The following is a 21680-nucleotide window of genomic DNA, read 5'->3' as shown; positions in this document are numbered from 1 at the left end:
TCGCCACACCAAGGAACAGTGGGAGGTTTGAGATCGGCTGTGCTAGGAACGACCTGGGTAAATCTCTAAGCGCAGGAATACACACTGCATTTATTTCCAGACTTTATTGCTGGCTATTTTTTATAGTCTTAGGGTTTGTTTTTTCCCTCCACTTGTGGTTCCACAACCAGATCTCAAGATGCCACGTTAAGAATCAATACCTTACAGTATTTGGCAAGTCTCGTGGCCAATCAATAAAAGGTGTGAGCCCTTGAGCTCCTAAAGTGACTTAAATGAGACTATTAGCCACTGTAAAGGTGGACACCTATCTGCATCATTGAATTCTGTAATCATGGCCTTTTTTGATTTGAAAGTGGATGGGGGGAAAAGCAAAAGCAGGACTGGTCTCGCCTTCTGTGCCCTGTGTAGGGGTAGAGTGGGCACGGCATTCAGTGCAGGGGTGGTCCAGTACAGTGCAGCTCCAGGTACCAAGACTCCCCTGGGGAGAGGAGAGGCGAGGCTGTAGCTGAGCATCCTTCAGGAGCTGCTGCTTTAGTGCTGGGGAGCAACCTCTCCCTGTAGCTGGGTGCAGGGGCACGGAAGTATCCTGAAAGTACGGGGCAAATGACTCCACAGTTTTCAGTTAGTAGTCAAATGCAACAGTTCTAGCAGAGAAATCATTATTATCATAATTTATGTTGCTTCTTAATGGCTTTTTAAAAATTCAGCTTCCTTGGTTGCTCAGTAGAACATAGGCTTTAGCCTGACAGAGCCCCATACAAAATGCAGTTAAGCTGCTGAGTAATTGCTGCTGAAGTTGGCCACAGAGCTGCTGTGTACACAAGGGGAATGCTTTCTAACTCCTTTGTTGCTGGCTTGTTTTCTTCGCACCCTTGCAGCAAGGGGGGGATGCTGCCACTGGTGGAGAGTAAGGACCAAGGGGCATGTAGTGAAATGAGCAGGAAGCATTGCATTGCTCTCGTGGGAGTCTTGGAAGCAGTCATATACGCTGCAGAGTGCAGTCCTTGATGCTCCCTGGGCCCTGCTTGTCTGCTGTGAGATCCGTATATGTTATAACTGCTTTGCAGTCAGTATCTCAGTGGTCGGTTTGTTTATGGATTTTAATACGGAAGTACAGCATGGTCAAGGACTTACATAATTTAGGACTCCTGTGTGGCAGTGCAAGGTTTCTTGAGCATACTTAAAGCTTCAGATCTCAGTAAAAATTAGCTGCCTAGTGGGTGGTTGGTTTTTTTTTTTTTGAGATAGCTTGCTTTGTTGTTAGAAAATAAATCCAAGGTGAGAAGTTTTGTTGGAAGAATGCTTCCTACAGATGTGTACTGGAGAAGAGCATGCTAGCTACAGAATTCTTACTGTTTGGTTCACTGTCATTAAGCACGGATATGGACTACTTTAAATAAGTGTTTTGGATATAACAGAACTCATTAATGATGCTTATTTAATGAAAATGTATGCTGTAAGCCCAGTGAAAAATAAATGCATGGTGTATTTGGAAAAAAAATTCTAACCGTGCGTGAAACATAAATGTACGAGATGTTTTAATTTATTGACTCCTCCTGAGGCTGTTTTTGCTTCAAAAAAAAAAACACCCACCCAACAAGTGGTTTCACTATTTTAGACCCTTGTGTATCTCAGTTGCTCTTTGACTCTGTGTTGTCAGAGAATATCAAGTTGAGAATGCAGAGCTGGTTGCTGTGTTCTGCTCTCTAAATACTACCTTTTTTTTTTTTGTAGGCTCGAAATGTCAACACGGGTGAGCTAGCAGCGATTAAAGTAATAAAACTAGAACCAGGTAAGTGTTTCTTAACTGAAATAGGTCACGGGAATGAAATATTTTCACGCTTAACATACAATTGTACAAAATCAATTGAGTCCACTTACTGAAAGAAGGGATAATTGTTGCCTTTTAGTGTAGGACAAAATACACTGTTCTAAAAAATAACAAGCATGAGAAGCAAGGTGTGAGAGGAAAAAATGTAACTGGAGAACAGTTAAAAGAAAGCTGATTAAAATTTCAGTAAGAGTTGTGGGTTTTTTTTTGTCTTAACTACTATGTTTTCAACCCATGTGATCCAAAAACCTGTATAAGAACAAAAGAAATGAGGAAGCCGGCAAGGCAGAAAAGAACTCACCTGGAGAGAGCGTAGAGGGAGAAATAAAAAGAAGGAAGGGTGAAATAATAGGTGAGCATTAGTATCTGGGAATTGAGTACATTTCCTGAAATTCTCTTGGAGACTCTGATTAGGACTTCCACTGTATGCTAGATTTATGCTTGAACTGTGCTTACGTTGTGATTTCACAGAGTACATATGCCCTACAGATCAGTTATCAGCCTGCAAGTGCTGTTCTGTTAATATGGCTAGACTTGTTGAACAAGAGTTCAGTAATCCGGGAAGTAAAATGTCCAGACTTTTTGTTTAACTCTTAACTGTTGGTGTTCCATTTCAAGATTTAATGTTGGCGGTCAGGTAATATTTTAACTATTACCTGGTTTGATCCTTAAGGTCTATGGAGGCAAGAAGGAAAAGAAGTTACTAGCTTCTTCCATTTTTTCCTCTTACAATTCTGGAAGTGCTTAGAAACGTTGTGTTTATTTAAATGTGCACACATTATAAATTCTGAACAGTAATTTGACAGTACTGTCAAGACAGGACAGTATGTTACTATGTAGTTCCAGAAGTGTATCTTCAGCACACTTCTTTTATTCACACTGAAAGTTGTGGTCTCAGATTATCTTGTCTAGTTCTGCTGCTTTGGCTTTTTATGTCAGCTCCCATTGCTGGAGTACTTGGCTGTGCATGACGTGGGTTACCAGTCCAGCTAAGATCAGTGGCTGTGCTGTGTCTCTCTATGGAACTGTAAAGATTAAACAGGGAAGGAGACTCATGTAGTGGTAAAGAACCATAGGACTCAGCAGACTCAGATGATGTCAACCTTTAAAATAATGCAAGTTCTTGCGTAGCTGACTACTTCCACTCTCAAAAGTATGAAGTGACTTGGTTGAAAAGAGTATTGTATGGGTTGTGCTGAGTAGGACCCGGAGAATCGTGCTGTGTGCATTCTCTGAGCTGTGGACAGTGCCTGGGGACGTGCTGCAGCTGCAGTAACTTGCCCTCATGCTGTGCAGATGGGGAGAACAATTGGCATCTTGCAGCTGACAAGTATTTCTGGCAGCCTTTGGATACCTGAGTGGCGCACAGAGAATGCGCTTTCGCTACCCTCTCTTTGCTCAGTGAGCTCAGTTTCTCTCTGTAGTTGTCGCTTCCAGTTGCAGTAGAGGCTTGACTCATTGCTTCAGATGGGCAGTGTCCACGTTCCAGAACTGTGGCACTGGCTTTCTTTGCAGGTTTTGCAGACTGGGCAAGAGCGTGAAGATTAAGGGTTAATAATGTTTAGGCACTTACTCTAAAGCTTATGCTTCTTTAATATTTTGGATGCAAAGAAAACACTGGTCAAATGCTGGAGGAATCATGTCCTTTCACAGAGACACCTGTCTGTATGTGAAAATAATTTCTTGTTTGCACAGTTAAAGGTCTAGTCAGGATACAGCAAGTCATCAGCAATACACCACAGATAGTAGACAGTCTGTTGTGATGTTAACTTGCAGCTTGTGGTTTGAAATTTGCTTTCAGATAAATAACATACACGTGAATATTGGATTTCTGGTTAAAAAGTACCAAATGGTTAGGTTGCCAGTGTGTTCATGTATTGGGAGAAACTTAAAATATAGTTTCTTAGGTAATAGCTTGTCCAGTTCTGCTGGAATTTGTTGTGTTACATTTGAAATTTATTAACAGCCATATTTGAGAATTGATTTTGGGTTGCGACAATTGATAAATATGAGCTTAGTGTCTACAGTCAACTTTTTAGACAAGAGCTTTGGCTTCTGGTTTAAAAGCTCTTTTGAGTTATGCTGCAGTGTGCTACAACAGTACACTAAAAGGAGAATTTTGACATACTCTGAATTTTCCTGTTTTTTCGACTTGCTTATAGAGTCTCTTAAGTTATTCATAAAGTTAAATGGTTATTTTAGGCCTTCAGGCTTATTTTACCTATGCAGTCCTTGAAGTTACTAAGAATGAGTTGTTTCTTGTGAACTGTGTGTGCCTAGTAAACAAACTTCAGAAGAACTTCTGTAGAAATAACATACCAGACTAGCTGTCATTTGCCCTGATGACTTAAGAAATTTCAGAGGAGCCCCAATGTAAGATACTGAACTGCAAAAGAGCATTTGACATGTATTTCTTTTAAAAAAAAAAAAAAAAAAAAGGCTGTCAAATATCTGTTACCATCATTTTCTTTCATTTGATATCTTTCTCGGCTTCCCTCTTTAACTTACCTACAAAACCCCTGCACAACACCCCCAAAACGTGTTGGGTTTTCAATTTCATACACATGATGTTTTCAACGTCTCCCTCTGGTAAGAACCTTTTATAGAAAGACAGGGACAACCGAGGTACCAAATAGTAAGACTCAGATAAATGCCATATCTATGTCAGTGTTTTATCTGGACATAAGTTATGCACAGTCCATAAATTTATGTGCTTACTGAGTTTACTGAAGGGTTGCAGCAGCAGTGCACTATTGAATGTTTTCTGCTCAGGAAGATGATCTAATGGGTGTTGGACATGTGGCCAAAAATAGCAAAGTTTTGTCATGTTTTTAAGAACCTGGGCTATTGGCAGGGCATATGCAGATGGACACGGTGGGGTCTCAGGAAAAATAAAGACTTCAGAAAGAGCTATGGCCAGTATCGCAAGAGGTATCAGATAGCAGATGTGAGGTCCATCTGGCCCAGAATGAAACTTCTTAAGAATATAGTTACTTATTGCTAAGCCCTTGTTAATAAGTATTGACTTAGAGCTGCTTTATGTGTCTGTGAAACTGGCAGATAATTAGTTTTAATTACTCAGAATGTTTATTTTATAAAAGTGTATTGAAAGTCTAGTTGAGATGTGAGTATGAACCAGGCCAATGAAAATATTCATTCTTCTGCTTTTCAGGAGAAGATTTTGCTGTTGTGCAGCAGGAAATCATTATGATGAAAGACTGTAAACATCCAAACATTGTTGCTTATTTTGGCAGCTATCTCAGGTACAGTTTGTTTCTTTTGCTCACTTAAAAATGCCTCTCTATCTCCTTGTAAAGGACAGGTCTGTAAGGTGACTTAAGCAAAACATAATTTACCAAATAAGTATTATCCACTTGTATATTATTTTTTTCATTTACCTTAAAATCTGTTCTGTTTACTACAATCTCTCTCTATAAATAATGTTTCTTTTAGCAAAATCTTTCAATGATCATGTAGTCATGTTTCCTTGGAAATAAGTTGTCATTTAAAAGCTTTGAATTTAATACATAAATGGAAAATTAAGTGGAAGTATGACAAGTATGAAGAAAGAGTCTGTATATATAGTAACTTTTAAATCAGTTTTAGTAAAATGTCTCTTAAATTTGCAAAACTTTGGGAAGTTTTGCATATATGCAATATGCATATATTGCATAATACAGATAGATTTCTCAGAAATGTTCTGACTTAATTTTACATGCCAACACCAGTTGTCTGAGAACTCAAAATTAAATGTTATGGGGAAATAAGGAGGAAAAAATTTGTTGGTGTTTTCCTTGCTTAAGAGTAGTAGTGTTATGTTAAGCTTTAAGGACAATGTCATACTGAAGTACCTAAGATTGTAAACCGTGCAGCCTTTAAATTCTCACTGGTGATTTGCATTTTGGATTTGTTTTGAAATCTAAAAATGATTAATATTTTAGCTCTTTTATCTTTGCTTTTCTCTCTTGAGCTGCAGAGTTTTTTAGGACAGTTAATGTAGTGTATGTAAATTGTTCTGTCTCATTATTCTTTTGTGTAATTCCTTTTGTAAGGTATTATGCTTACTTGTTACAACTGCAGTAAACTTGGTACTCCATACAAAGTCTCGGTATTGAGAAAATTGATGGTTACTTTCTAATGTTTGTAATTCTTTTTAATGCATCCTGACAAATGTTTTATGCTAGATATAGCAATTGCTTGATATTCAAGGACTAGACCTTTTAATGCTGGATTTTGGGAACATAATGACATAATTTTAGGCATATCATGCCATGTAATAAAAAGCTTTTAAAAGGCTCTCAAAAGTCATGATGCTCTTTATGGCAGAGGCTTCTTGTTCCCTTCAGGTATTCACATATCTTCTGTCTGCATGGGAACAATATAGGTGGGACATGGTAGCTCTGTGTGTTGTGAAGGTTTCTAGACCCTATTCATAATGGGAAGATGCCAAGTTGAGTTACTCAGACATGTACTAGACTTCAGCAACTCCAGCTGAAATTTTCCGTACTGGCTATCTGCTGCAGCCAAAAGCTTTTCAGCAGTATAGGCCAAGTGCTTTTGGATTGGTGGTGGGACGATAGAGGTGGTATTTTCACATGAAAAATCTTGGTACGTGAAAGCCTTTCAACAAAAAATTACCATCTTTGAAGCAGGAATATATGACAGAATTTGGCTCTTGTATTTGGAGTGCATCTTTTCCTTTTAAAAATCCTTTCAAATTTGAGTAAGTTATCTTCTGAAATACTGCATTTCTTTTACTTTCATGCTCGATCAGCTAGAGCTTGGGAAATCCCAGTTGCTATCTTTTCTAGCCAGCAGTATCTGGTTTGGTGCATGTTTGCGGTGCTACAGAAGAGCTAGCATGGGCTCCCTGGCTTGCTTGGCAGTTGTTGAGTGTTCCTTGTTTTGCTGTGGGGTGAGCTGGGACAGGGTATTGAAATGGCAAGTGTGGAGCGCTTTGGTGCTCTTAGTGACCTTGATGCTGAATGTCTGCGTAGTTGGAGCAAACTGAAATTGGACAAGTTGAGTGTGCCAGAACTTGGAGGCAGTATTGGGGAAGAGAGAAGGTCCTGGCAATAAATGCTAGAGGAGAAGGAGAGGTCTCATGCAGAAGCTCAGCTGACTAATGCTGTCCTGAGGAGTTTCTTCTCCCTGCCTCTTGAATTCAGTGTCTTGAATAGCCCTGGATGCTCACTGAAACCATGTTTTATCACTGGTGGGGTTCATTGCATCTTTGTCAGTATGAGTATCTTAGCTTTTGCCTGATGAGTCAAAGTATGGCATGTTGACAGATGTGATTCAAGTCAGTAGAAGCTGTGTTTCAAATTATGTTCACTTTATAGTTCGCTTTTCAAAGGTCTGTAGTGAAAAGCTGGTCATATTAGTACTTCACAGACATAGTTTAGTGTGGAGCATTAAGGAAGTTTCCAAGAGCAAATTTCTTTTCAGAATAAGATTAAGTGGAAATGCACTGCAAGTATGAGAATGAAGAGGAAAGCAAGCTGTTGACTAGCCCATTAGATGAACACGATCTGCGTGCTGCACTGAGCAAGGCCACGAGTGTGTGATTGTGTACTGCTTGCATTATTGTGTATACATGTGCAGGAGGGGATCAAAGTCTGAAGATAAAATCAACAAGCCATGCTGTTCTGGCATCCCATATCTTGAAGGGTGCTTGTCTTGGCAGCCTGAATGCTTTTTTGGTCTGTGAGCTGTATTATGCACAAGTTTGTGCGGGTGTGCATACAGATAGTGCATGTGTACAAGTAGGGACTTGGTATTCCGAACTAGGAGTGTCTGCACTTCAGTTTTGAATGTTTAAGGTTAATTTGAAGGTTAACCTAAATTATGCGTTACTTCCGTTCTGTGCAGTACTGGCAGGCGTTTTCTTGTGCATGAACAGTCAATTCTTAATACTGCTACATACCTCAAAGTCATGTTAAAATTTTTTTGAGAATTTGTAGTGTTACTGGTCTGTTTGACAGCAGCTTACAGATTGTCAGGCTGTAAAGTTGGCAAGGGATCTTGTGATCTCCTAAAGGCAGTATTTGGAAGCTCCATGTTATGGTGACTAAGCTTCTTAAATGGATGTTGCATATTCTGAAAGTTGTGTGGCTGGGACCACATTGTGTCCCACCCTGCTGCCGCACCTCCTTAATCTCCCTCCCAACCTCAAAGCCTGCCTTTGTTTGGGAAAAGAGCACCTTTTTGTACATTAAGATGTCCTCCACTGCACGTGATTACTTTATTTGTACCTGCCTGCAGTACTGGGAAGGAAGTTGTGTCGACGTATTTCTTGATGTGTGACATTAAGTCTGGTGTGCTTCACAAACCTGAAAGTCATTGTTATAAACCTTCTCAGAAGACAAATTTAGAAGAAAGAATTAAGTGAGGTATGGCAGAGGGGAGGGCTGGGGCTCTGCCGTGCTGTTGAAGTTACCCCGAGCTGTTTTTCTAACATATGAACTTCTGACCAGAATGTGACAGTTCCATTTGTGTTTGTTTCTGGAGGAGAGATTATTTGCATTGTAGAAGCACTGACAAATGTATCCAGTTGTCTTACCAGCTGCTTTTTTTAACTAATCATAGTGGGAACAGGTTGCTTAGTATAACTAATAAAAAGCTGTTTCTGATGACTTTAAAAAGACTTCATGTGAAAACAGACTGTGAACAAATATTATTGTTGTACTCAACTTTCTTTAAAATTTTTAGATTGAAATAGTGCTTTTCTCATGATGCTGTATTCAGGCTGGGGATGATTTTCCTCTTGTCTCAGGGTATCAAAATACACCTTTGTAGACCCAGAATTAAATTTTGGCAAATATAGTGTATATTTTGGCTCACTCTTGTGTTCTTGCTTGGTCCCCGCCCCTTTCTTTGGTGCAGTGCTTCTCTTTTGTCTAGGTAATCGAATGGCTGTCTTTGAGGCCTCTCATTGTCTGACCTTTTGTTTTCCAAGTATCTTTCAATGCTAAGAACAATAAGAAAAATACCATCATCCTATCCTTGGCACTTATCAGCATATTGTTCCCCATGCTTTTCTTCTGTTTACGTATAGATTTTTCGGACAGTCAAATTTCTGCCTTGCTGTAAGCCTAGGTGTTAAATTGCAGACACTAAATGGTACTGTTGATCCTGTCTCTGTTTTGTTTGCTGCACTTGCCATATGCTCTGCAGACAGAGACAACTGTGTACAGTTACTGTTGATTACATGGATCTTCACCTGTCTCAAAGCACTGAGGCACAGTAATAAAAGGCTAGATAGCAAATTAGAAACACAATCTCCTCTTTTGATCCTCTTATCTTTTTTTCTTTTCTGTAGGGCTTTTCCACACTGGGAAGTAAATGCCCAGTAAGTGTGAATGAAAGTGTGAATTTACAGCACTTATCTACTTCATGTCTCTTACTTTGCGGGTGCTCTGCTGCTGTCCCAAGGCTGCTGGGGTTGTCCTGGCTTTTTCCCACTTTCCCACGTGGCTGCATCCTGTTTGATGCCAACAGCAGCAGCAGTGTGGAAGAGTGGCTTTCATGAGCCCAGTGCCCCCAAAAGTGTCCCTGACTGAGTCCTGCATCACTGTGGGGAATAAACAAGGGACTTACGGATGTCTGTCTCTTCAGTGCTTCTTTCTCACTCCTGTTCCCCTGCTGCCATTGCTAATTCTGTTTTCTTTCACAGGTAGTCACATTGCTTCCGTGTCTGACTTTGATCAAATTATTTCAGTGGAAAGCCTTCATATTATTTCAAGCAATGCTTTAATTAACGCCTAGAAGTGTATGGAGTTAACAGCCAGGGACTTCCGTTGCTTATAACCTCTGTAATGCCTGAACAGTACCTTTCCCACCACTAGAGCCAGCAGCCGGGGCGTAGCTTTGAGGACCATGTGGACTATGGGCATAAAAGGGGAGGACATCCAAGAAAGACAGTTCTTCCTTGGAACAGCAGCTATTCTAGCTTTTGCCTGCTGGTGAGAAATACTTGCAATTTGCAGCTCAGGGGATAAGCTCAGCACTTATACCATTGCCTTGCAAAACACTTCTACAAATGTTGGCATTGCCTACAAGATTGCCTCAGCTGTGCTAACAGAGCCTTATGAATGCAAGAAACCCAAGACCAGGGGTCATGGGCAAGCTGCAGAACAATCATCAGTCTTTCCTTTGGTTGTCCTGTGTCCCAATCTGCCCTAAGGTGGTTGTATGCGATTTTTCTTTCCTGCATGTTTTGATGGCCAGGAATGACTAGGCAAGTCCCAGATTTTCTGCTCTCCAAAATGCCTTTATGTGGCCACACGTGGTACATCTGTCTTACCAGTAAAAATTACTAAGTGAAAATGGAATTCAGTGTCCATAATAGAAGATACCTTTGAATCCTTCAGCCCGTTGTCTATTTTTAGAAAGCACCTTTTATGGAGGTATAGTGAGTCAAACTGAATTGATTCCCTTAGTAAGAGGAATCTAAAGAACTTCCCTCTGACCCCTGCCACCAAAAATATCCATAGGTATTTCTGAGGGAAGAGACTTCATCTAAGAAGGTACTTACCCACAGCATGGGCTCCACTCTGCCTAGCTTTGACTAAAGCACTAGAATTTCACTCCATTTGTTGTGAAAGAAATTGAGTTGACAGATATCCCTAGGGCTTTTTGTTTTGGGTTTGTTTCTTTTTTTTTGTTTGTGTTAATTCTTCTGTTCTGAAAAAAGTGGAGAAGTGAAAATGAGGAAGAAATATGGAAGAAATAAGAACCCACATCTGTTTTCTCTCTACTCTCAGTAAAAATATATTTCATTTTCATAGTAGATCTTGAACAAAAATCAGTGTGCACGTTTCACTAATACTGTTTCTATTACTCCAATAAACCCTGGAATACTTTGGGTATTTCATTAGTTACTATTTTGATGGTGAAGTATCACATAAAGATTAAATCATATTCATTATTTGACTTGTACTTTTCATAATACAGAGCTTGTTATGTTGTGCCTTATAATGTTTGAGTCCTCTGACTTATCTTTCATAGGTGCTGTTGTTGAAGATGATCTTAAGTTTTACTGAATCTTTAGGTTATGAAATAATCAACTATAAGAACATTTTGATTTTAATAAGTTAGCCCTTATGGTAGCGTTATGTATAGGTTGCTGTGTTACTTATTATTTGAGGCTGTGTTGCTTGAAGTCCCTATTCTCTATTCTCTGGACTCTCTAAACCATAACCAGAGCCTCTAGGTTCTATTGTTTAGGGGATGAATTATTTGACAACCTGGCAAGGTAGATAGATATCTAGTTGGCCAACTTGGCAACAGAACCTACTTTTAAGGTGTCCTGAAGTGAACTGCCTTCATTATAATACTAAAAAACACACCCACAGGTCAAGAAGACCCTTGCCCAGGTGAAGACCCTTCCCCCGCGCAAGCGTAGTAACAGAAGAGAATGACATAACCGATATTATAATTATATGTAAATCACTAACCAATCATTGTAACTGGGAGTGTACTACCTTATAATTTTTGTGTATAAATGTAACGGTGATCTAACCATAGGTGTGCTTGATTTGTGGAAATTCCACCTTGCACCCGGCGCCGTAATAAAGAATGCCTGCTTTCTAAAACTCCAAAATTGAGTCTTAGAGAGTTCTTTATCTGCCGATTTACGGTAACGCTGTTTTCAAATCTGACAGCTAATGAATGGTTTTGTTCTCTTTTTAGACGAGACAAGCTATGGATTTGCATGGAGTTTTGTGGAGGTGGCTCTCTACAGGATATTTATCATGGTATGTCAAGACTGTAATTCCTTAAAATCTAAGTAAAGCTTATTTTCAAAAATGGAGATGATTACAGTGTTTTTGAATCAGAGAGGAGGAATCCTAAATTTAGTATCCATAATAATCCATCAAAGGTCGATTTTAGCTTATGTATTCACATAATTGGTTAGGTTTGGTTTTTTAAACAAAATAGCTATAGTGGGGTTTTCTTGAGCAGCAGAAGTTATTTCCTTCCTTCAGTAGCTCATATGCCCATCACTACTTTTCAAAGGCTGTAAAATTAGATTATATTGTATTGCAGAAATAAAAAATTTATATCCTGATGTGCTGTCTTCATAGCCATTTTGTTTCTGAGCTTTTGAACTTTGCTTTAGTGTAATCTGTACCGCTCCCTACAGATACCTAGATAAGTGGATCCTCTTGTCCTTCGTAAACAGTGGTCTTTTGTATGTTTGTATAGCAGTAGTGCCACGAGGGTCTTTTTTTTTTTTTAATGCTGGATGTATGATGTGAAAAACAAAGGTGGTCTATATATTTGCTTTAGTCTTAAGTGCAATGAGTGGTCAAAGAAACAAGGGGTGTGTGTGAATCTATTGCATAAAGAGAGGATCAGTCAATTGATTGCTAGTTTTCAAGACACAAAATCAGTTTTGAGGGATTTTATTGCTCTGGAATTAAGACTTGCTTAGGAAAGGAGTATGCTTTGAGTAATAGCTCTGTGGTTCTCAGCTGATGTTTTTCAGACAGGATATCCGTCCATATTCTAAATTGTGAAGATTTTACGTTAGGATCTTCACATCCTTCTCTTGTGCGTAAACAGCTTGTATACCTTTTTACATTTAACTTGGGTGCAATTAAAACAACGCACCAATTCACAAGTTCACACCATGCTCATGGTGTAGTTACCTTGTTGAGCCTTTACATCTTTGCTAGTGTTGATAAAAGCATCGTGTCTAATAGGCTTTGTTATGTGGGACACCTGTAGAGTAGGAAATGAGCTCATGCCAGATAAATGCCTGAACAGATGTCATACAGGAGCAGTTTCCTGTCGCAGCTGATTTTTGGTTTCTCTACCAGTAGTTAGAGTGGAAGGTTCTTTTCTGATCCTAATTATGTTCCAAAGGGTCTTATTCCAATTGAACTATAGGCCTCTGTAATCTTAAGTCATTTAAGTTAATCAGAATTAAATTTCTCAAAGTAAACATACATTCCTAGAAATATGCACTCTGGGTGCTAATATATTAAGTTTTATGTAGGTTTGGAGCTTTTCTTTCAGAAAAGGGAAGATGGATCTAGACCTGTTTTGAAGATACGTATATGTTGCATGATACTAATTTATATTATGGTTGTGGGTTTTGTAGAAGCTAAGCAGTTAGGTGCTTAAGTATTTTTTCATTTTTAACTCCCTACTCCTTCAGTTTCCTTTGAGAAAACCCATACAACTTTTCTATTTCTTTTCTCTGCAAAACCTGAGAAGCTTGCAGTGAGGACTGCGTTTCCTGGTCTTAAAACCCTTCAATTTCAGGATCAAAGTCCAGTGACTGGGGACGAGTCACAGGCCATGCCTTGCTTGCTGTTCAGTGTTTGGTTTGAGTATTTGTTCAGAATTTAATTGTTTTCCTTTAAGAGACTTGAGTGAAGTGGGACCGTAGAGGGAGAGGAAGACTCTTCCTTCCCTTGGGAAACTGCTGAGCATGCTCAGAGGGAGCGTTTGAGAAGGTGCATGCTGTGGCAGGCCCAGGAACAACAGTGCTGGTAGCTCATGCAGAAGAGGGTTGAGAAGCTGCAGAGAGCAGGTCGCATGGCTGCAGGGAAGAAAGAGCAGGTCGCATGGCAGCGGGAAGGATGGAAGGAGAGAGCTGGTCGCAAAGGGTAGAAGGAACTTCCTAGGGCTGAAATGGGACTGAGTGGAGTTTGCTGCAGCTCTGAGTCACTGGGTTGGAAGTCCAGCCCTGCATAGAAGGACACAATGGGTTTGTGCAGGGGGAAGAGTTGTGCTTAAATCACTGCTTCTGTTTCTTTTTCCTCTTAATTACTTTGAGATTTAGACATTTTTGAGTTTAAAAAATGTTCCGTGGTCTTTGGGATGCTCAATCTGGGGGAAAGTCCAAGCACGTTTACTTTGAGACTTCTAGTGTAAGATCCTATTAGTGTGAATGGAAGTAATTGAGGTATGGGTTTGGAATGGGCAGTATCTTACCTGATTTTGAGAATTTATTTTTTTTTCCCCCTTCCATTTCAGTGACTGGACCACTTTCAGAACAGCAGATTGCCTATGTTAGCAGAGAAACACTACAGGTAGTGTGTTCTCAGGTTCTTGTGGTTGACTTTTAATGTGAAACTATTAAAAGCTAAAAATAAAAGCTACAAATATGTGTGATGCCATGGAAGTACAGTGTTTGGATGGCTTAGCAGTGTTCTCAGACTTCTGAGGAGGTCCTGTATTATAGCCTAGAACTGATTTGTATAATTGCATAACCTCAAATTATCCTGGATCATTTGAAGAAAACTGTCATCATCTTTCTGCTGTTAATTTTTTTTTTTACAAGGGGGGGAAACAACATATTTATTAATCCATATTTGTAGTACAAATTAGTTATTGCAAGTTTGAAGGAAAATTTAAAGACTTAGTTTTGCATATCTGATAGTTGATCTGTGCTAATAAGAAAAAAAAATTGTCTGTGTACTTGAGATTTTCAAGTTAAGGTCACCAGCCTCTCTTTGTGGGTATGCTAGCTTTCATTTTTCTTTCCTAAATTAAAGGTTCAGTTCACCAGTAAAACTTAATCAGAAACGGCTTTTTTGGTGGATGTCTTGCTTCCAAGTGAGAGAGCAATTCTTGGCTTCTAGTGAATGCAAATCTGTGAATGCCATCAGTTGAGAGCTGCTGCCTCTCTCAAACACTCTCTCAAGATAGCTCTGTCCCTGAGCCAGCTCCCTTGCATGCCACTTACCATCTCCCTATGCTATGCCAGAGATTGCGGACTTCTCACTTACAGGACGTGGCTTTTTTTTTTTCCTTACAGTGAAATCTTATGTGACATCTGGGAGTATTTTGGGTTTTGAACCTTTAAACCCTTTTGTTCTTACAGAATCATTGAATGGTTTAGGTTGGAAGGGACCTTTAAAGGTCATCTAGTCCAACCCCCCCTTCAATAAGCAGGGACATTTTCAACTAGATCAGGTTGCTCAGAGCCCAGTCCAACCTGACCTTGAATGTTTGGAGGGATAGGGCATCTACCACCTCTCCGGGCAACCTGTTCCAATGTTTCACCACCCTCACCGTAAAAAATGTCTTCCTTATACCTGGTCTGAATCTACCTTCCTTTACTTTAAAACCATTACCCCTTCTCCTCTCACTACAGGCCCTACTAAAAAGTCTGTCCCCATCTTTCTTTATAAGCCCCCTTTAAGTACTGATAGACCGCAATAAGGTCTCCCCAAAGCCCTCTCTTCTCTAGGCTGAGCAACCCCAAGGCGCTCTCAGCCTTTCTTCATAGGAGAGGTGTTCCATCCCTCTGATCATTTTCGTGGCCCTCCTCTGGACCCATTTGAACAGGCCCATGTCTTTCCTGTTCTGAGGACTCCAGAGCTGGACGCAGTACTCCAGGTGGGGTCTCACCAGAGCAGAGTAGAGGGGCAGAATCCCCTCCCTCGACCTGCTGGCCACGCTGCTTTTGATGCAGCCCAGGATACGATTGGCCTTCTGGGCTGCGAGTGCACATTGCTGGCTCATGTCCAGCTTTTCATCCACCAGTGCCCCCAAGCCCTTCTCGGCAGGGCTGCTCTCACTCCCTTCATCCCCCAGCCTGTATTGATACTGGAGGTTGTCCCAACCCATGTGCAGGACCTTGCACTTGGCCTTGTTGAACCTCATGAGGTTCACACAGGCCCACTTCTCGAGCTTGTCCAGGTCCCTGTGGGTGGCATCCCGTCCCTCTGGCGTGTCGACCGCACCACTCAGCTTGGTGTCATCTGCAAACTTGCTGAGGGTGCACTCAATCCCACTGTCTATGTCATTGATGGAAGATACTAAACAGTACCAGTCCCAATACAGGCCCTTGAGGGACACCACTTGTTACTGATCTCCATCCAGACGTTGAGCCACTGACCACTACTCTCCGGATATGACCATCCAGCCAATTCCTTATCCACTGAATAGTCAATCCATCAAATCCATAATCTTCTCGGAGTATGGAGGAGTGTTTTAATAGTCTAGAATGGAATTTATGAAGTCATTATTTATTGTGTGGGAAGATTTCTTGGTTAATATGCATGAATTGCTTGTGAGAAGGAAACTTGCTACTTTCTATGTATTTTCTAAGTGCCATCCGTGGACCTATATTTTAAAGTTGTCTGCAAATACATACTTATTACACTCTGACCAAACATAATGTATATGGTTTCTGATATCTTGTTGTCGTTTATAATGCAGCAGTCACTTTTCCTAGTAAAAAGTCTAAGAATATAGGCCATCTGTCCATCCATAAAAGTAATTTGTCCAATGTTAATTTTGCCATCAGTCTCCATGAATCCTGAGTTTCACTTGAATGCCTAAAGTTAGCGTTCGGTCTCCATATTTAGAAGCCCACTAAATGGTCTGTTTTCAAAAAACACTCACTATCAGTTCTGGTTGGAATCGGTGAGACTGATTCTGAAAATATAGGTCCTTTAAATATGGCCTTTAAAGTACCTGCCTCCAGACATTCAGTTTTGAAAATGGTGACCTCAAATTCTTCCAGGGCAGTGGTAAAAATGAGTGAGTTGTTGGGCTTTCTGTGCCAGTAGTGTCCAGAGATCTAAATGTGAGGAGTGTACATGGGACTCATCTAGCTAATGCCAGTTGTTGCAACGGTCAGGTAGATGCTTTGATTAATAACACTGTACCAAAAGCAAATCGAGTCCAGTTTTTGGGTCTGCATGCATGCCTGCAGTGAGGACTCTGAAAAAACATTGGACCAACTGGGTATTGTTAGTCATTTCCGCCAGAGAAACAGGTTAAAACATCTGTGAGTGGGGTTTTTTTTTCTTTTTTAGTTTATTTAAGAAGTTGAATTTCATAACTGATTAGCACTTCAGCTGCATTGCATTCAGGTTTTCATGAACTGACAAAAAAGACCCCAAAACTGTATCTTCAGTGGTACTGTTCTCTATCTGTACAATGTTGTTCACTTGAAAATCTCAAGTACCAAGTCATGTAAGTGTTTCCTCATTTTTCCTGTTGGTATATTTAGGACCATCCATGAAAATGCTGATAATTGAAAACAATCCTAATTTATTTTTGCAATCAACTCCATGATGTCTTGCATGAGCTGGTAAAAAAAATAATTCTGTGTTGACATGGGTATCTCCCGTGAAAGTGTAGTCTTTATGGAGGTTCATGACTGCAGAGCAAGGAAGATGTTTACGTGTCGTTTTACCCCTGGAAGAGAATTTTAGAGATAGCCTGGAGTGTCAAAAGTAACATGCTTTGTGATTTGTCATGCAGGGGTTCAGTTTCACAGAATTCTTCCAGAATTTAAACTTAAAGTTTCTAAATCATGTTGAATCCTAAAATGCGTTGGTACTGTCATCAAGACCCAGAAAGACAGCCTAGTGCTTCTGCAGAAATCCATGAATTGGAGTTGAACTCATGTGTTAGATCCAAAGCGCTGCATGCTAGCACGCTTCTAAACTTTCTTGAAGTGTGTAGTGATGTAGGAGATATCTGCACTAGGTATCCAGTGATCTGACTGCTGAATAGAAGACTGTTAGACCAAGTTACTTACTTCTAAATTGCCTAAAAAGGTGACAGTTACCATGTCCAGAGGAAAACTTGGTTGGGGAATGCTTTTCTTAAAATAGATGTGGTGACTGCTATTCTTTCCATCTATTTTGTGTTTTAGATATTATGCTACTACATACATGTAATTTGCAAATGCAGTTTGGATACACTGAAATGTCAGAATGTTCTTCAGTCAGTGAGTCATTTAGATGATTGAATTGGATCCTAAATATGTCTGGTAATTAAATAAGAAATGTATATAAAATGAAAAATATTGGACTAAATTATTATCTAAATATTTATGCAGGGACTATATTATCTTCACAGTAAAGGAAAAATGCACAGAGATATAAAGGTAAGTAAAAATGGAAGGGAATTTTGGTGTTTTTAAAATAGGCTACATCACCTCTGATGGGTCTTTACTGTTATGTATCAATTTTGGGGATATTTTTACATATGTAGGGTTTTTTCTATTAGAATAAAATAAATTTTTCTGCCCAAGGGAAGAAAAAAAATCTTTCTTTAAAATGCATGCATGGAAATAGTTTGTTCTTTTAATTGGAGCCAAACATACTATTTATTTAGACCAGTGCTGTAAAATTTAGGCATCAGCTAGTGTCCAGAGCAACATGTGTTCAGATGGCTGTAAGGGTGTGCTCTGTGCAAAAAGGAAAGGTTTGGTCTTTCCCACACCTTTCCAAGAAGCTTGACATACCCTTCTCTTTGAACCAGCTAGTGAGCAGAGCTGTTGCTTTGGCTTCTTGCTTCTTTTCTTGGTGAGCAGATTGCACAGCAGTGGCTGCTGTTCTGTGTGGTTCTTGGAGACTAGTTCTGTCCCCTCCCTTGCATGCTAAAATTGGGGAGGGTACTGCAAATCAGGCTCTTAACACTGACTTATTCAAACCTTCATCTCAACAATGCTGTATCAAAGGTGGCTTGTTCAGACTCTTACACTCTCTGTTATAGTTTCCTTCTGGTGCTTCCTGTTGACTCTTTGTCCCTGGAGTTTTACTACCTACTCTTTGCCTTTCCAAACTCTTCCTTGCTCAGACTGCAGCTTAAACTTGGCAGGCTTCCTCCTGGAAATCTGGCAGTAAATTATCATATTCCTTTGTGTTATGTGGGGGGTTAGTTTTGTTTGTTTGGTTTGGGTTTTTTTCAGACTAGGGATGCACTGTACATAGTAGCTTCAACTGTAGATGCCTTAATGCAGCCTGATTCCAAGTTGTTCTCATTGACTGCAGAAGGATATTTAGGTTTTGAGCAATTGTAAAAATAATTTCTGAAAGAAAGATTGCTTTGGACACAAAAATTAAACATCTTTCATTATACTTTATGGAATGCAAAATGATGCTTGTAAGGATACAGTGTATAGATACTTGTTTCTAAACAGAACTGCGCTGATAAAAAATGCTTACAGTGCTTACGTTGAGAATTAAAAAAAAAAAAAAGCTGTTTTCATGAGCATGGAAAAATACTATCTTCATCTGCATATCTCCTGACTGTTGAATTATGTTTGCTTCCCTCAGTAGCTAAGATGTATTTAGAGTATCTATCCTGCTAGTCTTGAAAAGCGAACAAGGTCAAGAGCATGTTAACTGGACTGTCACACTATTTACCAAGCTCCATTTATAAAGCTCATTAACTATACTTGTGCGATGTTTGCCAAAGTAAGCTGCATTTACTGCAGGCCTGACTTTTCCTTCTCTGTGAAAAGCTGTAATCTGTAAAAACGTAAGGTTTTTTTGGAGGCCCATCTGTGCTGCCTTTCTGTCTAGTTTTTCATGGGCAGTGCTGATATTTTGAGCTGTGTTTAGCCAGCTCCAGCCTTTGCTCAGCTCAACCTGTACCTGGTTTCAGTCTTCAGGTCAGGTTTGTTCTCGGTCCTTTTATGTTGTAATTTTATGGTACCAACTACTGCTTCGGGTTAATCTTGATTATTGAACCGAAGTGAGTGGTACACATAGCCACGGAACAGCGAACTCTTCAAATCTAGCACTAATGGAATCTCTGTTGCATAAGGACAGAAATAGTTTTGCTAAACACATATCAAGGCAGGTCCTTAAGGCTATAATTATAATTATCATGGCTCTCAAACAAGACAAAACCAGCTCCTACATATGAAAAGAAAATCAAATTACTTCCGCTTTGACCTTTAGAGTTCCTATTTCCTTTTAGTCAGTGTAAATGGAAGAAAGTAAGAATTCATCAGCATGAGCAAATCCTCATATTCTCCTTTTTGAGAGGGTTTTGTATACAATGGAAACTCTGTAGTACCATAGGCTAAAGAGTTCTAAACTGAAAATTAATGAGAAACCCTGTATATCCGAGTTTCTTTGTATAACAGAATGGTAACTTGCTAATTTCACAAACGTTTCCTGGGTAAGGCTGCAGATTTCTTGAACACACAATCCTTGGTTTGTCTTTGACCCCTAGTTTGCCATAAGATCTCACATAATTTTTTTTTAATAAAGTATCAGAGGAATCTGCATATTTTAATTCAAGTATGCTTACTTTTTTTTAAGGGAGCAAACATTCTTTTAACGGATAATGGACATGTAAAATTAGGTGAGTTAATACAATTTAGTGTTATTAACAGATTTTTATGTGCTCTAAGAAGCAGTCTTCTGTATTTTGTTTAATGATGTAATGGTTCATATAAGGAATTAGTGAATATCAGAATTCTTTTTCTCTTGCTGGTAATATCTAACTGCACTATCTGATTAGTGTCTGAGGAGTAATTGGAGTAGTTTTGGAACACTGAGGTAAAAGACTTTCTGATGTTGTAAGGGGGAGGGAAAAGTCAAATCACAGGTTTTTATAAATTTTTAATAAAATGAACCATCCAGAGTGCTTAAGTGTGAAATGTATATTGAAAGGTTATCTGAAAGAATCTCTTGGATAATACTAAAAATGATGTGCTTTATCATATTGAAACACTGCACGTAACTGTTAGGACTTCTGTGCTAGCCTGTTCTTTCTTGTGTTGATGAGAGGCATGTTTGCGTGCAGCCTGCATAGTTGGCAGGCGACTGAGAGGAGTGGACCGATGGTATCTGAGATAGACCAAGTTTCCATTATTTGCTTTTGTTATTTATTTTTTGTTAAATATTTCCAGTATATTTAAGAAACTCTTACAGTGGGGAAACCAAACTTGTGTTCATTAACAATTAATTACATCAAATCAGTTATTAATTGTCATTTTGGCTTTGCTTTTTCTTTTTTAATAGCTGATTTTGGAGTATCTGCACAGATAACAGCTACAATTGCCAAAAGGAAATCATTCATTGGCACCCCATATTGGTAACTGTGTTTTACTTGGCCATTAATATAATAGTAACATATATAATACTGTTGAAGAATTGTGATAAAAGCATGCTGTGTCACTCTCTGGGTAGACTAATCACTAAAGGCTGTGTCAGACTTTCTAGTGATCACATCTGTATTACTTAAGCTAAATCCTGAATTAGCTGAATATCAGAGAAAATGCTCTAATACTCTGAAAAATTGAAAGGCTGTCTGTGTGCTGCTATCACTGTTGACTAATGTGTCTCAATTTAGTCAAAAACTATCAACAGTTTTGCTTGTTTTTAACTCTGATCTTAAATTTTTTTTTTTTCCTTCCCTGACTTTCCATTTTGGTGTTTCTTCCCCTCTACCCTAGATAAGTCTTTTCTGCAACTCTTCAGCTGATAATGAGTTTCATTTGTTTGTCTCCACAGATTCTTTTCCCACTTATGAAATGTTTCCTTTAAGCCATTTTCTCCCCCCCCCCTTATTTGCCTAAACTGATTGAATTCAAACATACATTTCTATTCTATCTGTACTGCATCTTTATTCTTCCCTCAGTAAACTAGTTTGCACAATTTATTTTTTCTAAAGTTCAGCATTTTATTTTTTCCTCTTTGTACTGGAAGTGGTTGTTCCCTTTTGCCTTGAAGTAAATGACACATTCTTCACTGTAAAACAGCACTTCTGTTGTATGTTTCCCAGAAAGATATTCAAAATTCTGTTGTCTGACAGCATAGTAGGTACAAGATAAAAATGTATATAATGAAAAAAACCCTACATTCAAGTATTTAGTCTTGAAATAGTCAAACACAGCATTTTTAGCATTCTTCTGCAGTGTAATTCATGCCAAGGCATGGATTCACTTCCTTTTCAGAATAACACAAACACCCATCAGTCATGATTGTATGATTGGTTTGTGTTTCTCTTTCCGAAGATGTCTGGGTGACTTTAGTCCTGGTCTGTATAACTGTGTAACTTCCAAATTGTGCCAGGCTTCTCAAATGACGTGTCATAACCTTAAACAATAACTTTGAAAGCATTACAA

The 21680-nt window shown here is 39.2% G+C and overlaps 1 protein-coding gene across 1 annotated transcript in view; it reads left to right on the top strand.

The window, feature by feature from the left end:
* The first annotated feature begins 1738 nt into the window (after positions 1 to 1738).
* Positions 1739 to 21680, top strand: part of MAP4K3 (mitogen-activated protein kinase kinase kinase kinase 3) — an 82323-nt gene continuing 62381 nt past the window's right edge. The window contains exons 1-7 of the mRNA XM_009333724.1: positions 1739 to 1792; positions 5004 to 5094; positions 11525 to 11589; positions 13823 to 13878; positions 17652 to 17699; positions 19870 to 19912; positions 20575 to 20647. Of these exons, the coding sequence (XP_009331999.1) occupies positions 5039 to 5094; positions 11525 to 11589; positions 13823 to 13878; positions 17652 to 17699; positions 19870 to 19912; positions 20575 to 20647 (341 nt within the window). The 5' untranslated portion in view covers positions 1739 to 1792; positions 5004 to 5038. The remainder of the gene's footprint in view (positions 1793 to 5003; positions 5095 to 11524; positions 11590 to 13822; positions 13879 to 17651; positions 17700 to 19869; positions 19913 to 20574; positions 20648 to 21680) is intronic.

The sequence above is a fragment of the Pygoscelis adeliae genome, unplaced genomic scaffold (genome assembly GCF_000699105.1).
Source record: "Pygoscelis adeliae isolate BGI_AS28 unplaced genomic scaffold, ASM69910v1 Scaffold621, whole genome shotgun sequence".
NCBI lineage: Eukaryota > Metazoa > Chordata > Aves > Sphenisciformes > Spheniscidae > Pygoscelis > Pygoscelis adeliae.
The sequence above is the reverse complement of the archived record's forward strand: the minus strand, read 5'-3'. Positions and strand labels throughout refer to the sequence as shown.